At 39.3% G+C, this 15,879-nt stretch overlaps 2 protein-coding genes across 2 annotated transcripts in view; one reads left to right on the top strand and one right to left on the bottom strand.

Moving 5' to 3' along the window:
* Positions 1-1,591, top strand: part of itpk1a (inositol-tetrakisphosphate 1-kinase a) — a 17,120-nt gene extending 15,529 nt beyond the window's left edge. Inside the window, exon 11 of the mRNA XM_081378232.1 lies at positions 292-1,591. Within this exon, the coding sequence (XP_081234358.1) occupies positions 292-593 (302 nt within the window). The 3' untranslated portion in view covers positions 594-1,591. The remainder of the gene's footprint in view (positions 1-291) is intronic.
* Positions 1,212-15,879, bottom strand: chga (chromogranin A). The gene is made up of 8 exons (XM_081378233.1): positions 15,609-15,879; positions 14,915-14,964; positions 13,885-13,978; positions 12,633-12,701; positions 12,293-12,376; positions 8,899-9,198; positions 4,234-4,580; positions 1,212-2,227 (listed from the first exon to the last, which is right to left on the bottom strand). Exons 1-8 carry the CDS (start codon positions 15,652-15,654, stop codon positions 2,144-2,146), a joined length of 1,074 nt encoding a protein of 357 aa, XP_081234359.1. The 5' UTR covers positions 15,655-15,879; the 3' UTR covers positions 1,212-2,143.

Below are 15,879 nucleotides of genomic sequence, written 5' to 3'. Positions count from 1 at the left end.
ATTTGAAGCCCTTCATTTAAGAACTGTAATCGTATGTGCAGACACAGCTGTGTTTGTCGGCTTGCAGTATATTAGAAAGACACCTGGCCTTCCCTCTGCTTGTTGCCATGGTGATCTTGTGTGTGTAGCAGGGAACGGCACTTTGAAATCTCTCAGTGGTGCATCCCACGAGTCCCGTGACACCGCAGGAGTGAGACAACAGATGATATCTTCCATTTTTTTGATCTGCCTCTCAGAGCATTCACCCGTTAACTACTGAAATCTGAAACAACCTTTATTTTTTTTCCCCAGGTTACGAGGGAGTGCCCGAGTTTTTCGGTGACCTGTTGAGTCATATCACCAGCGTCCTGCAAGGTCAGGCATCTAGCGGAGCGGCATGCGGTCATCTGAGAGTGAATGGGATGGCGCAGAGCCCGTCTGTGGCCTGCGGGATGCACTGTGGCTTGCTGGGAAATGAAAGCAGTTGGTTGATGGACAGCGAGGGGAGAAAGAAGGGTTCCCATCAAGGACTGAGTTGCGGCGGCGCTTGCATGGCTCCAAACTTTCACCAGCACGGCAGATCCAGTTTAGCAGCGGAGACGTCTTCACAGTGACATGGAGAGCCAAAGCAATATGAATATTTCATTACTGTTCACATACCAATTAAACCCTTATTAAAGGGTAGGTGTATAGAAAAGTCCTTTGTGCCAAATGTGAATCGTGTTGGAAATGATTAAATGTGTATTGATTGTCTTCTCATTTATTTAATGGTTGAAACAGGCAACCTGATCTTGAAAATGTATGATTGTTTTATTTTTTTTAATGAATGTTGCACTGAAGATGATTTTCAGAAAAAAAGGGCTTTGTGGAGGAACTGAAAATATTATTAATGTTAATATATTAATGAGATACTTGAAAGGAAAATATGTGTCATGATTTGGGTGTAAGGCATTGCACTATTTAAATAAGTGTCCAGCTGGCACTAAGGCTTCTCTTCTTAGGTATGTGTTCAATTCTGGCCCATTAAGAAAGTCCATTAGTGCTCTCCGAAGCAATCTGCTGGCAGGTCATCTGTTAAAAGGCAGCAGGAGAAGTTCTGCCTGTTTTTTTTTAGGCTAATCATTTCACATCTAGAGGGCCCTGAAACTTGTCCTTTCCACACTGGCAGGTGCTCTGAGATTGTATAGGGGTTATGCATTGATTTCAAATAGAAAACAAACTCACCCCAAAATGAAAATTCATGATTTTATTTCAAACCTGTGTGACTTTCTTTCTTCTGTGGAGCATGTTTCAACTGTTTTGGTTCACACAGTGAAAGTCAATGGGGTTCAAAACAACACTGAAGCTTTCACTGGACAAAAAAGCTAATGTTTTTAATATATCACCTTGATAAATAATGACAGTTCATTATTGGCTGAAATATCCCTTCAAAATCATTGACAAATTAAATGTGCTATTTTGACTATTTTTAGTACCCCATTGAATTGTGTTGTATTTGTACATGATGTATACTTTGTAAATATGTTAAATTTTTTTTTTTGACCAAAAAAAAGGAGCCTCTGAAATAACATAAACAATTAAATGGACAATAAAACCAAACTTACACATTGGGAATTATTTGATTCAGTGTTTGTCTGCTGTTTTGAGGTTTGGTTCTGACTCACACATTGAACACTGAATGGAATCAGTTTGAAACACTTCATTTTGACCTTTATTTGTTTTCTTCAATCCCAAAAAGAATTTAATTACAGTCATCACCATACCTAAAAAAAACATTATTGCCTATGGATCATAAGACTCCATAATATCAGGTACAATCTGTATATTAAAATTTCAACCTAGTGTGATAATTCTGGGTAGTTTTTAACAAATATTTTACATTTACTGTACTCAATGCCCTAATTTCTTCAGGAAGCAAGCGCGATAAAGCAAAGCGGTCGAGCTGGGAAAGGTGAGGCGATCTGACTCAAGACCTTAATGTTTGACACCAGAGGAGTCGCTTTGAGGGTTCATATAACACGCGGAGGGAATGAGCAGAGGATCTGCGGCGCTGAGATAAGAGCTTACGCTGCTGTGGACTGAGCAAAAAGGTGAGAGCCTCATCTCGTGTTGACATGCCTTTCTACTGAAGGAGAGATGAAGGGCAGAGTGGAAAGAGAAGGACTCAGACTCGTCTCAGATCATGAAGTTTCTGAGCCACGCTTTCTAGTTCAGACTCGATGGCAGCCAGACTCTCGATCTCAGCATCCTGATGACAGAGATGAGACAAATAAGGCCATTGGTGAATTTTAAAAGGGTTTATGAACATTTATATTCATACACTACCGTTCAAAAAGTTTTGTATGGAAGCTTGTTTCCGCCACAGAATAAAACATTTTAAAAGATAATTGCGACTTTTTATCTCACAATTGCGAGTTTACATCTCGTAATTCTGACTTTATTTCTCAGAATTGTGAGATATAAAGTCAGAATTGCGTGAAATAAAGTCGCAATTGCGTGTTATAATGTCAGAATTGCGAGATATAAAGTCAGAATTGCGTGAAATAAAGTCGCAATTGCGTGTTATAAAGTCAGAATTGCGAGATATAAAGTCAGAATTGCGTGGAATAAAGTCGCAATTGCGTGTTATAAAGTCAGAATTGCGAGATATAAAGTCAGAATTGCGTGAAATAAAGTCGCAATTGCGTGTTATAAAGTCAGAATTGCGAGATATAAAGTCAGAATTGCGTGAAATAAAGTCGCAATTGCATGCTATAAAGTCAGAATTGCGAGATATAAAGTCAGAATTGCGTGAAATAAAGTCGAAATTGCGTGTTATAAAGTCACAATTGCGAGAAATAAAGTCAGAATTGCGTGAAATAAAGTCGCAATTGCGTGTTATAAAGTCAGAATTGCGAAATATAAAGTCAGAATTGCGTGAAATAAAGTCGCAATTGCGTGCTATAAAGTCATAATTGCGAGATATAAAGTCAGAATTGCGTGTTATAAAGTCAGAATTCTGACTTTTTTTCTCGCAATTGCGACTTTATATCACGCAATTCTGACTTTATAACACGCAATTGCGAGTTTATATCTCGCAATTCTGACATCTTTTCTCAGAATTGTGAGATATAAACTCACAATTGTGAGATATAAAGTCCAATTCTAAGGAAAAAAAAGACAGACTTTTTTTATTTTTTTTACCAAAGAAGTTTATATCTCACAATTCTGACTTTATCACACGCAATTGCGACTTAATATCTTACAATTCTGACTTTATATCTCGCAATTGCGACTTTATTTCTCAGAATTGCGACTTTATATCTCGCAATTGCGACTTTATTTCTTAGAATTGCGACTTTATATCTCGCAATTGCGACTTTATATCTCGCAATTGTGACTTTATTTCTCAGAATTGCGACTTCATATCTCACAATTGTGAGAAAAATAGTCAGAATTGTGAGATAAAAAGTCGCAATTATTATTATTTATTTATTATTCAGTGGCGGAAAAAAGCTTCAATAGTTTTGGGTTGGTACGATTATTATTTTTTTTTTAATGAAGTCTCTTATACTCACCGGCTGCATTTATTTGATTAAAAAATAACAGTAATATTGTGAAATATTATTACAATTGAACTGTTTTAATATATTTTAAAATGTGATTTATTCCTGTGGAGAGAAAGCTGAATTTTCAGCATCATTTTCAGTCTTCATGATCCTTCAGAAATCATTCTAGTATGCTGATTCAGATCTCAGGAAAGATCTAAGTTGTGCTGCTTACACAAACAACATTTATCTGCAATAAAAATCTTTCGTAACATTGTCAATTTCTTTACTGTCGCTTTTAATGAATTGAATGCATCCATGCTGAATAAAAGGATTAATTTATTCCAAAAAAAACAGAGCAACTAGGAATAGTTCACCAAAAACCTGACAATATTAGAGATTTAATTCTACACAGTGTGATATACCGTATATATAATATTTGTGACGCCTAAGCATTTAAAACATGTGGTTTTACATATACTATTAGTGGGTTGTATTTTTGCTTTTGTTTTTTGTTCAGACAAACAGTACAAAAACGCTCTGTCATATAATATCTAAAAATATAATGTTTTTTTTTTTTTTGCCCTTTTTGGATTTTGACCAACATTGTCACTATGAACCGTGGATTTATTGAAAGAGTAAATTCTACTTTTGTGTTGCACAGAAAAAAAAAACTTTTTGGATTTTATCATTTAAGAAAATGTGTCAACTAGGTGTTATACTGTACCCCTGTCTTCCTGCTGCCGCTGCCCTCTTCCTCTCTTTTGTCCTGTGGTTCAGTTCGTGCTATGAGCTGCAGCTCCTGCTCCTCTGGGCTCCTCCACAAATCTCCACTCTCCTTAGAGTGGTGTGGCGCTTCCCAGTGTTCATCCAGTTTTGGGCTGGTCTCCACTCTCTTGTGGGACGGTTTGCTCACGCGACTCCAGCGCTTTACTCCAACCTCGCTCTTCTTCTTCCCCTCCTCATCTTTTGAATGTGTTCTCTCTGTTTCAGCTTCCTTGTGCTCCTCTCTGTCCTCCATGATGGATTGTTTTACATCAGGATTTGCTTCGAGATAATCTGTGGCTGTTTCCCCTTCAGATAAAAGAGAGCAAAGTTATGATTATTATACTATATCTTCTCTATCTCTCTTTATCTCACTCTATACTCTCTTATTATTCTACACACACACACACACACACACACACACACACACACACACACACACACACACACATTTACTTTAGTGCAGCTTCAGCAAAAGCAGCACTCTTCTAAATGAAAGGCTCTCACTTGCCAACTCACCGCTTGATTCCTCTTATCCTGAAAAATAAACTCTCGTTCTGCCATTTTATCTGTATTACAGATACCCAAATCATTGTTTCTATTAACAAATACACTAAAGTAAAGTCACCCAAAATGTCTGGCATTTTTCACCAAGTTCCTTTGAGATCTGAGGGCCACTTTTAACAAGCTGTAGACAGCTGGCTGATCTGGGCAGCCTCCAACATCAATTATTGAATCGATTCAGCGAGCCACAGCACAGCATGGATTTCATTTCATAGATGGAGGTACTGTCACACTGGCCTGTTCATGGAGCACAGCTAAATTCCCCCATCAATCTTCATTTACTATCCCTCCCTACTGACTTTTAACCTTGTCCTGTCGTAGACACAATCTCCTGCTGTTATTCCGAACCTCTTCAGCAAGATGAGTTGTGCCTGTTATATGAATTCTCCCCGGGCATCCCTGTAACTCACACTTTTCACAGAGTAGTGATTATGTTGCTATTGATCGAATATATCATTAGCAGGAGCGCTATGGCTATTTCTTCAGTCTGCTGGGCTTAAAGCTGTACTGATCATGAATGAATTATGGTCATTTGAAGTCATTAAAGTTGCAATTTGGGGATTTTAAGATGCTCTAGCGGTTAACTGAACACAGCTGAATGCGTCTTGCAGAAGAACATTGTTGCCTGAGCTACTTCTCTATGTTCATGTATAATATGACGAGTCACGCAGGTACTGGGCTACTCTGCAGCGGTTGTCATCCCGTCAGGATTAAAATAGTCTGAATATGAACACTAATTATAGGCGTACTGTAGTGATGCAGGATAAGACAAAAGCACAGTTTGGAAGGTGGATTCATGATGTACTTGCTTTTTAAAATAGATTTTGTACATTTTGAACAAAAAAAGTTACATAGTGTACATTTAATGGCTATAGGCCTATACAGTAACAATTGTAAATATAGCTGCAAGCAGCAATTATCGGGGCCAAGCACAATCAGATGACAAGACATGCCAACATTGCTGAAAGTGTCAGACCAACTGCAACAATGAGCAATTAAAGACATTTAAAGAGGATTTAGGCAAAATGCCTGAAAAATCATATAAACAGTAATAAAAAATATGATTTAATGGATTATCACTTTCGACCAATAGGTGGCGCAGTTACAAAACTGATGTGATGTGGTCAGAGTGAAGTGACAATGACACATACAAAGTTTGGTGTCAATATGTCAAGGCATTGCAGAGATAAAGCCTGAATAGTGCTTTTGGCATCATGCCTCAACTTTGCTGCTGCGCTATAAGAAAACGGTTTTGTCTATCGACACGAAATCAATGACTTTTAGTCGGGAAAGTATGGAGATGATACGATTCGATTTTTGTGAAAATCAGACAAACGGTCTAGGAGGAGTTCGAAAAAGTAGGTTTTGAATGAAAATCAAGATGGCGGACAGGAAGTTCGGCCAAATAAGGAAAACTTGGTATCTATGTTCTCGGCTTGACCCAGGGAATCTATTCAAGACCAGTGGCATTTCAATAGCTAGATTTATTCTAAAGTTATTAGCCTTTTTGGAAAATTTGTTATAACTTTTGACCACTAGGTGGCGCTGTCTCAAAATATGTTGGGTACTTTCAGGGGATGGTGTTGATGGCACATTCTGAGTTTCATTAAATTACACCAATGCATTTGTTTAATATAGCATTATATTTCACAAAACTGTATTGAAGTCAATGGGAATTTAATGTTTTGTTCTATTATAGCGCCACCAAGAGGCTCAGTCCCACCATTTTTTGTATGTGTCCTCAGAGTGAGCCCATACATATGTGTGTCAATTTTGGTGAAAATATCTCAATTTGCTCCGGAGTTATAGACATTTATATGAAAAAACACGTAAAAAATGACTGACACATGACTTTGATTGGATTTTACTACCCCTTACTATCAATATTTTTGCATTTGGGCATTATCATATTGCTATCGACCTATGTTTCCAAATTTCTGACGGTGGTTTCGTCTCGATCGGACTAGCGGTTTCGAAGATATAGCCAAATGTTTTTAAGCGCTAAATCACAGCGCTACACAAACCATAAGGCAAAACCTAGCATGTTTGGTATCATAGGACTCGGCAAGGATTCAGGAGTCTAATTAGATGTGTCCCGTGAAAATAAGTCGACCACACCCAAAGTTATAAGCATTTGGAAAAAAAATTATCCACTTAGTGGCGCTGTTTCGAAACTTCTCACGCTCCTTCAGGACATTGTGCTGATGACCCACACCAATTTCGTAACAATCCGTTCATGCGTTCTTAAAATACAGCATTTTAGCACAAAATTAAAAATGGCCGACAGTCAAAATGGCCGATATGGTAAAATTGGATATCAGTCGACTCGTCATGTCGCCCTGAATCTAACAAGACCAATTTTATGATTTTTGGACAAGCTGTTCATAAGTTATAAGCAAAAATAGCCATTTTTCATATCTCCGGACCAGTAGGTGGCGCTGAGCCGAAACGCAGCATGTTGCCTCAGGTCAGGCTTGTGATGACATGTTCCAAGTTTGGTCTGAATACGATGAAGCGTTGCGGAGATACAGCCTTACGACTGTTTTTGCAAGCGCTACGTAAAATCTGTTCCGAGCGTTTATCGAAAATGGTTTGACGAATCAACTAGATTTTAATTACTTTTGTCAACACTGCCTGAAGATGATCTGGTTCAATTTTCGTGCAAATCGGACAAACCGTCTAGGACGAGTTCGAAAAAGTAGCTTTTTTGGAAAATTCAAAATGGCGGCCATATTTTTATGACAGAAAATGACATCATAGGGTGCAATCAAATTGGCATAAGCTCAGGAATCAGAGGAAAAAATAATTTTGTTGATTGGACTTACGGTTCAAAAGTTATTAGCATAAATATGAGTGAAAGTTTGGACAGGTGGTGGCGCTAGAGGGAATGACTTAGGCACACCAAAATTGGTGTATTTAATGTTGGGACTGTCCTCTATCAGAATGTCAAACCATTACAACTTTCCCGCAATCGGTTCTATGGGCTGCCATAGACTCCCAGTCGGAGGAAAAAAAAGCAGAATAATAATAAGAACGGGAACAGATACAATAGGTGCCTCCGCACCTTCGGTGCTTGGCCCCTAAATATGCTATGCCACAATTGTGAGATGAAAAGGCACAAAGTGGAGAAAAAACACCATAATTAAAATCAAAAGAGACGAGAATGTATACCATGACTAGGGCTAGGTAAAAAGATTGATTTTTTGTTATAACTCAGTTATTCATAATTATTTATTATAACTTTACAATGTTTTAAGAAAATAAAACATGAAAAAAATCGCTATATATATAGAAATCATATTTAACAAAAAGACAAAATAATGGCAAGAAAGCTCTTTCTATTGCTAACACAGACCAATTATCTAATGCCACCAATGTCGGATTCCTGAACAAATGCTTCTGGTTAGCTGTTTTTTAGTGAATCAAAAACATACAGCACCAGTGTAGAGTACCTCTTATGAGTCAGTTCTTTTAATGAGTATTTCAAGAAGATCAGTTACTGGTTTAAAACAGTCTGAAACCCTGTGTTTAGAGCATTAACAGAGAGATTTTTTTTCATATTCAAGCAAAGTGGGTTAGTACCCCTAAATGAATCCAAAACATTTGAATCAAATCAGAATCCGAAATCAAAATTGAATTGAGAGTGTGAATCGGAATTTAATTGGGAAATCGAGTAGTATAGAGCATCCGAGTATATTCTATCGGTGCTGTGTAGGAGCCTGGAACAGATGACACTTCTCTCTTTTTTTTTTTTTTTTTTTGTATTTTACATTGTGGCAGGATTGATGACACACATTCAAGCACTGTTCATCTATCACTTGTACATCTGCAGTGGCTTGTTTCCAGGTATTGAGACACCACAAGCTTCTCAGCAGGAGGGCCCTGAATTTGAGAAGCCCCAGAGCACTGGCCCTGTCGGGACAGTCTATAATGGTGTCCTTGCACCTAATCTACAGTAAGATTGAAGCTTGCTATATCATATCATAATGAATGCTGTTCTAAACACAAATATAAACTTAGAAAGTAGAACATATGGCATCCTACATATCACATTCATCATTACCCTCTTTATGGTGAGGCGGATCATTTTCCTCTTCCTTTTCCAAGCTGGAGAGTTTCTTCTCCTCGTCCCTTATTGTGGCCTCCTCCTGTGACTCTCTTTTCTTCTCTGGGTTCATAGAGTTGGAGATGTGATTGCTAGGGCTCTCGTCTTCTTCACGCTCCTCTTCCTCAGATATCTGGTTCTGTTTTTTAGACTCCTGCTTTCTACTCTCCTCACTCTCCTGGGAGCTCTCCTCTCCTGCTCCTCTCTTCTCTGCAAATTCCTTTGGTTTCTCCATGGCAACCAACATTGACTGATCGTCTGTAGGATGGTAAATTGTTATGTTGAGGTTAAGAGCACATTTGTGTATCAATTTAATCTGAATAAATATTTTTTATTCTATTATACATTCCTATTTCCTGCAGGATGGATGAATGGATGAAACTGTAAGATGATAGATGTAAATGTATTTATTTATGTATTTAATATGCATTATTCTTTTATTCAATGTTGTTTTCTTTCAGGTCAAAGCCTTCAGGTTTGTTTCATCAATCATGAATTTTGCTACAGTGCCTTTTCATGGAAGTGCAAGGCTGTGGAACAAACTGTTTAAATGTTTTTTTTGGATCAATCTTTCTGACCTCAGTGCAGTACTAGCAAAAACACATAAAGATGGTGTGTTGTTAACCAAAGAAAAACATGTTAACCTTGTGACCACTGACTGCTTACCTCCACGAATGAGGAGACTGACATATGAGCCGAGTGGGAAGACTAGATGAAAGTGTATTTGCAATACATGCAGATCATAGAACTGGATGACACAATATTCAAGGTCAGCTCTTTTGAATGAGGTCAAACACAACAAAGCACACTGACAACCCACTCACAAATGAAGGCATATAGTAAAACACAATCAGTGTTTACTTAATTCTGACACAGAATACAGAATGATATTTAGCCCCCACATACTTGTGCCCACAGACTTCAACGCTGACATATTCAATTAAAAAGTCCATGGGGGTGGGCATAAGACATTTTACAAGCTCAGTACCACTGTGCACATGCACTAAACAATGCCCACTAGAAGAGGCAGTTGTGCCCTCTGCCCTGATTCTGCTAACTGCAGCACTATAGAGCAGAACACCGTGATTTACACTAAAATATGCTTCAAGAGCACTGGATGACTGTCTTTTGTCCTTTGCAACAATGCGAAATCTAAGTAGCATTTTCATGTTGCTGTTTTCTTCGATAGATTCTAGGGCGAGGTGTGACCTATGAGCCCTCAGATGCACTGCATGAGAAACCATCAATCCTATTGTGTTAAATATAGCCACATGGACTCGGGAGTTGTTTGGAAAATCGTTGTCAATTAATACAGTATGTCGCTACATCAAGAAATGCAACTTGAATCTCTGTTACGCAAGGAACGAGCTACAAAGCATCAGTTCTATGCAGAGATCCTGCCGAGTTCTTTGGGCCCACACTGGTCAGATGAGTCCATGTTTCAACTTGTTTTTGTAAAAAACAGACATTGAGTTCTCAGTCCCAAGACAAAAGGGACCATCCAGACATTCATCGGCAACAGGTGCAAAAGCAAACATCTGTCATGGGATGGGGTTGCCTCAGTGCAAACAGCATGGGTGACATGCATATGTGTGAAGGTACCATTGATGTGGAAGGCGTATTTGGGACTGTACAGAGACTTATACTGCCATCAAGATGACATCTTTCCTGGGAAGCATGACAGTGCCAGGCCTCATTCTGCACATGCTAAAACAGTGGTTTCTAGACACTCTTCACCAATGTGCTTGACTGCCTGCCTGCAGTCCAGATCTGTCTCTTATTGAAAATGGATGACCCATCATGAAAAGGAGAATCAGACAACGACGACCATGGACTGTTGAGCAATTGTGCATATCAGGTAGCCTGGGTTTCCCCATGCTGCCTTGCGCGCAGCGGGATTTTATTCACGCTGCTAGGCAGCCTGGACACCATGGACCAGATTTTCCCCTCAAAAAGGGAACCAATCACCGTTCGGGGAGGGAGCAGCAAGACGATGACGACGTCTATGCGACACACCGAAGTTTGTTTATATCTATGGATCCAACATGGCAGCAGACGCGAAGTTACCTTTCCATGCAGCCTTAAGGCCCGTACACACCCGGACGAATATCGGCGCGCGTTATTCGCCAGCGTTTTTCAACACGTTTTTTGTGTTCACACCCAAGCGATTTTCGCTGACGATGAGCCGAGTGAACATGCAAATTCATTCCCTGACATTAGATGGCGCTTAATACCACTCCATAACAGTTCTCTTTTATCAAGATTTTTGTAGTCGCTGTCGCGTTTGTCATAGTTCTTTATGTTCCGACACCAACGAGACCAGCAGCTCTACATTCATCTTGCCTTGCATCTTCCTCGTCTTATTTCTTCCCGGCAGTGTTTAGACGCTACTCGGCATATATCTTCTTCGCCGTTACGTATGTGTGCTCGGCAAGACCTTTTTGTGTTTGAGCGCCCCCAAGTTGTGTTTTACTGTAACTTCAGAAGCTCCAGACACGTGAGCAAAAGCGCCAATCTCATTGGTCGGATAGTTTTTGACGCGGCACGTCAAACCAAAAAAACGAACCCGAGGCGTTTTTAAAAAAATGACGCTTTTACGCGTGGCGTTTTTCGTGGCGGTGTGCACACTCACATTGACGCCCTTTGTTTAGTAACGAGGCGTTAAACGTCGGCGAATATCGCGCGCGAAATTCGTCCCGGTGTGAACAGGCCTTTAGTGTTCGAAGTAGTTTAGAACGCAAGTTTATTTCGTCTTCTTCCTCGTCGAATTTCTGTCGCTCTACATACGTCATCTGGTATAATTGAAACGATTGGCTATGAGCTATGTGCAGGCGCATTTGATAGACATTCGTAGCGCCCAATAAACGGCTCTGGGCATTCATAAACCACGCCTCAAATACGAGAAAATGAACAAGTGGTTCCCAGACCACGTCTCAATGAGAAAGAGGTCTGACGTTAGCCAGGCTACATATCAGGCGAGATTTGGCAAAAATTCCAATTATTATCCTCAATTACCAAACTATTTAAAAATTTAATAATTAAAAGGAAAGGTGATGTGACAATGGTAAACATGCCTCTGTCCCAACTCTTTTGGAGTGTGTTGCAGCCATCAAAATCTAAATGTTTAATTTTGTACTTGGTCAGTACAAAACATGGAAATCTTTTCTTTGTACTTTTGTCAGTTAAACAAAGGTTCGAGATATTATTATTTTTTAAATCACAGATTATTGATTTAATTGCTTTTTACAAAATGTCCCAACTTTTCTGGAAATGTAAAAACAATGTAAGAAAAAAGATGTAACAGAATTGTAGAGTCATGTATCATGACAATTAAGAAGTGGATTCATCTCACCTGCAGTTTTCTTTATGTCTTTAGGGAGGCTGGTCACATGCTCAGGTGTGTCTCCTGGGTGTCTCTGTGCTCTCTCACTGGCTCCTGAGAAGCAGTTTGGTGGAGACACGGTCACAAGCAGGCATAGCAAGTTTCTTGGCAATAAAACAGAATCTATGAATTCTCTTTTAGAGTTGTTCAGCAGTGTTATACAATTCTCCACTCTACATTTCAAATGACCTAATGCTGCCAAAAAAGCCATTAGCACCCGACTGTCATTCTGCTGCCATTAGCATTTCTCTATAGGAAACAGAGTTGGTTCATGCGGTCCCAATCAAAATCTGGAGCATCTGCCTCTTACCCTCCACAGCGATATCTTGCATCTCTCGGAGAAAGTTTCGGTGGCGCAGGATGCTCACAAGCCTGTCATCTGCAAAATACACAGAACATCTTACACACAGCTTCTACTTTTTTAGCAGTCAGCACTTTACTTGATTTTTACATTATTTGCATTAATTGCCCTGAAATGTACTGCCTTCGTCTGAGCAGCACTATTAATCATCAGGCCTGCTGAGACAGAAGAGAGGGAAAGTGAGAGCAATAAAGCGGGAGAGAGGACAGATTTTCGTTGAATTAACGTTGAGTCGAGCTTTTCCCTTTCTGCTGACCGACAAACAGAGCACACAGAGTCGGCAGCTCCCTCCGTGGCAAGACTATTCTCTCTTCTCCATACTTTCCCTCTCAAAATGTCTCTGTCTTATTTCTCTGCCAGGCTTATTCACAATCTGTTAACAGCTGTAGTTGGCAGAATATTACTGTAAAAAAGTTCAGAGTTGACGTAAAAGGGACAAGAATTAAGGAAGGGCATGTCGGTGTCTGTATATTTTTACAGTTACTACTGCATGTCTTTAAATAATAAAACTTGAACTTTCTATTTGCTACTGTATTAATAATAAAACAGGTGGCTTCAAGCAGGAAATCTTGGGAATGCCCCTTTTTCTATGATTAATATTTTATTCTTATATTATTTAAAAAAAAATTATAAGCTGAATTATATACTTGCACATTTTTACCTCTGAAAACAATACATTTTGTACAGTATTTGTACATTAAATTTTTAAATTGCATTTGGCAAGTTAAATTACAATTAACTATGTTTTTAGTATAAGTTTTACATTGTTTTCTGTTAAAAATCCTAACATTTTTACGAAATTCTCCACTTATCTGTCCTCCTCTCTCTCGTTCTGTCAATCCCTGTCCTTCACTGTATCTTTGTCCTATAGACTCATTGTGTAAGCCTCGCACAGAGTGTTTGATTTCACTGTTGTAAGCGTTATCTCAGTTACAATCCAGCTTGTGAATAGAATGATTGATTTTTCAACTATTAAAGTATCAAAGAAAAAGACCCTGCAATGAGCTTCACACTATGACTGCTAAAGTCTTTAATTACTTTGCTCCATTAACTTGAGGAAACGTGCAGTCGCAGCAGCAACGACAGCATATATTTATCATATTGGGAAGGTCACTGCAGATGATAGGGAAGAGGTGCACCCAAGTGCAGCTAAATATATGGAAATGGTAGTAGTCCAGGTGTCACTATTGCAGGCACTCACCAGAGCCGAGAGTGTCAAGGCAGTCCTGGGACGCTGGGATGGGATGAGGCTTGGACAGAGTATCCGCAATTACTTCCACGATACATTTCATCACCTATATAAAGACAGAGAAAGGTTGGGATAGGGAACAGCAAGACATTTTTAAGCTATTATGTCATACATTATATAGACATTCATGAAATCAATGTGACAAAGGACATTTCTGTAGTGATTCTTTGATCAAAAGATCAGAAGTGAAACAGAATTTTTTGTAACAATTTAAACGTCTTTCCTGTCGTTTTTGAATGGGAGTGTGTATATATGGACTCTACACACATTCATGAGATCAGTGTGACAGAGGACACACAGTAGCAGCCGCTGCCAATAATATCTCAAAGCCTGCCATATCTAACCATCCTTACTGTCTTACATTACACTTTCAATCAATGTCATTTCCTCCTCAGTGCTTTCATTTCCAACACACACACACTTGTCTCTCCGATTTGTTTGGCTGCACATTCCCCTAAAGTCAAACATTTCTTTGCTGTCAGGGAAAAACAGCCTCCCTCAGTAACGCCAAAGTGTTGCTGAAATGGCGTTATAATTTTACTGAGGTGAACAGCATCTGCTTGCAACTTGACATTGGTGATGTTGTTTTCCCCAAAATGTCAGATTTGTACAGATTTCTAGACTTTCTAGTGACCTATATTAAAACAGACCCTCTCTTGAGGTGTTTTTCATTGGCAAGGACAAGAAAGAGGCATCACAATCTCATATAAGTTATATGAAAGCAATCAAACATTCATTTAAGTTTTAATTCAGTTGATCAAAGCACAGCTTGCAGTCATCTGTAGTTGCAGCCTCCTCTGAGTAAGCACACATGGCACCAGCTGTCACTAGGCTGAAGTCGTGTTGTTGAGTCACTGTCTCGCTTATGCTGCTTTCCTCCACACTTCCTGACAACATGGACTATTGCTGCGGCCATTCTGTGCATCCTTATGCTCTCGTTTCTCAAAAGGCCGCTCAAAATACACATTCAAATAATACGTACCTTCACATCCTTATCGTCCATGTGACCTGGGGAGACAGGCACTGAGAAGACTAGAAGTAGAGAGAATGTTTTGATCAGCAAAATATAACCAAATTAGCATAGAATTAACCCTGGGTTAATTTGACGTCTTTTAAAAAGTCAGCTTTAATATTTAGGTAAAGTAACTGTCACGGCGACTCGTTTAGCAACAGACAACCAATCATAAACTGCTTCGATGCTTATCTCATTAAATATTCATGTTCTCTGTACAGTCGCAGAAACTTTCACGCGCTTCGTGTAATCTGAGGGGAAACCGTTAGAAATATAGAACGAAGAATAATGGACACGTTATTATTTTTGCTGTATGTTTTATAAGTCTTAAAACAAGCAGAGCGGTTCTGCATGCGACATTTACACAGATAAACAAGCGGTTATTAAAACTGGCTGCGCTGTATTGGTCTGATTAATTTAGCTGAGCGTACGCAAACGTTAGCATACAATGGAACATTATAAACCACAATAACGCGTACAAATGTCAAGTGTGAAAAGCTCATTTGCGTTCCTCGCAAGTGTTGTATCCGCTGTCCTTGGTGCTGACAGAGACATGGAACAGCTCGCATTTATAAAATGTACAGAATCAACAACACATCAGCCAAAATAACACTAAGTATTCCCACAACAACTTAATACGTTACGTGATCATTTGCACACTTACCAAAATTCACCAGCACCACGAGACCAGCGCATCCTCGTGCGATCATTTTCGTAATGTGAAGCGCAGGCAATTAACCGTTCGAACCGTTGTGCCAGAAGAAAGCGAATGAACGTTAGTACTTTCCTTTCCTCAGAGTGAATGAAAACACTCGCTGATTTATGGATGCATTATGCGCATAAGGCGTCTGCTCTTATTAGTTTCGCCGGATCCACAGATCACAATGCCTCAGTGTCACTATTCACAACCGCAGCGATGCCGCCTTATATAGAAG

Source organism: Scardinius erythrophthalmus, assembly GCF_964197995.2.
Source record: "Scardinius erythrophthalmus genome assembly, chromosome: 11".
Lineage (NCBI taxonomy): Eukaryota > Metazoa > Chordata > Actinopteri > Cypriniformes > Leuciscidae > Scardinius > Scardinius erythrophthalmus.
The sequence above is the reverse complement of the archived record's forward strand: the minus strand, read 5'-3'. Positions and strand labels throughout refer to the sequence as shown.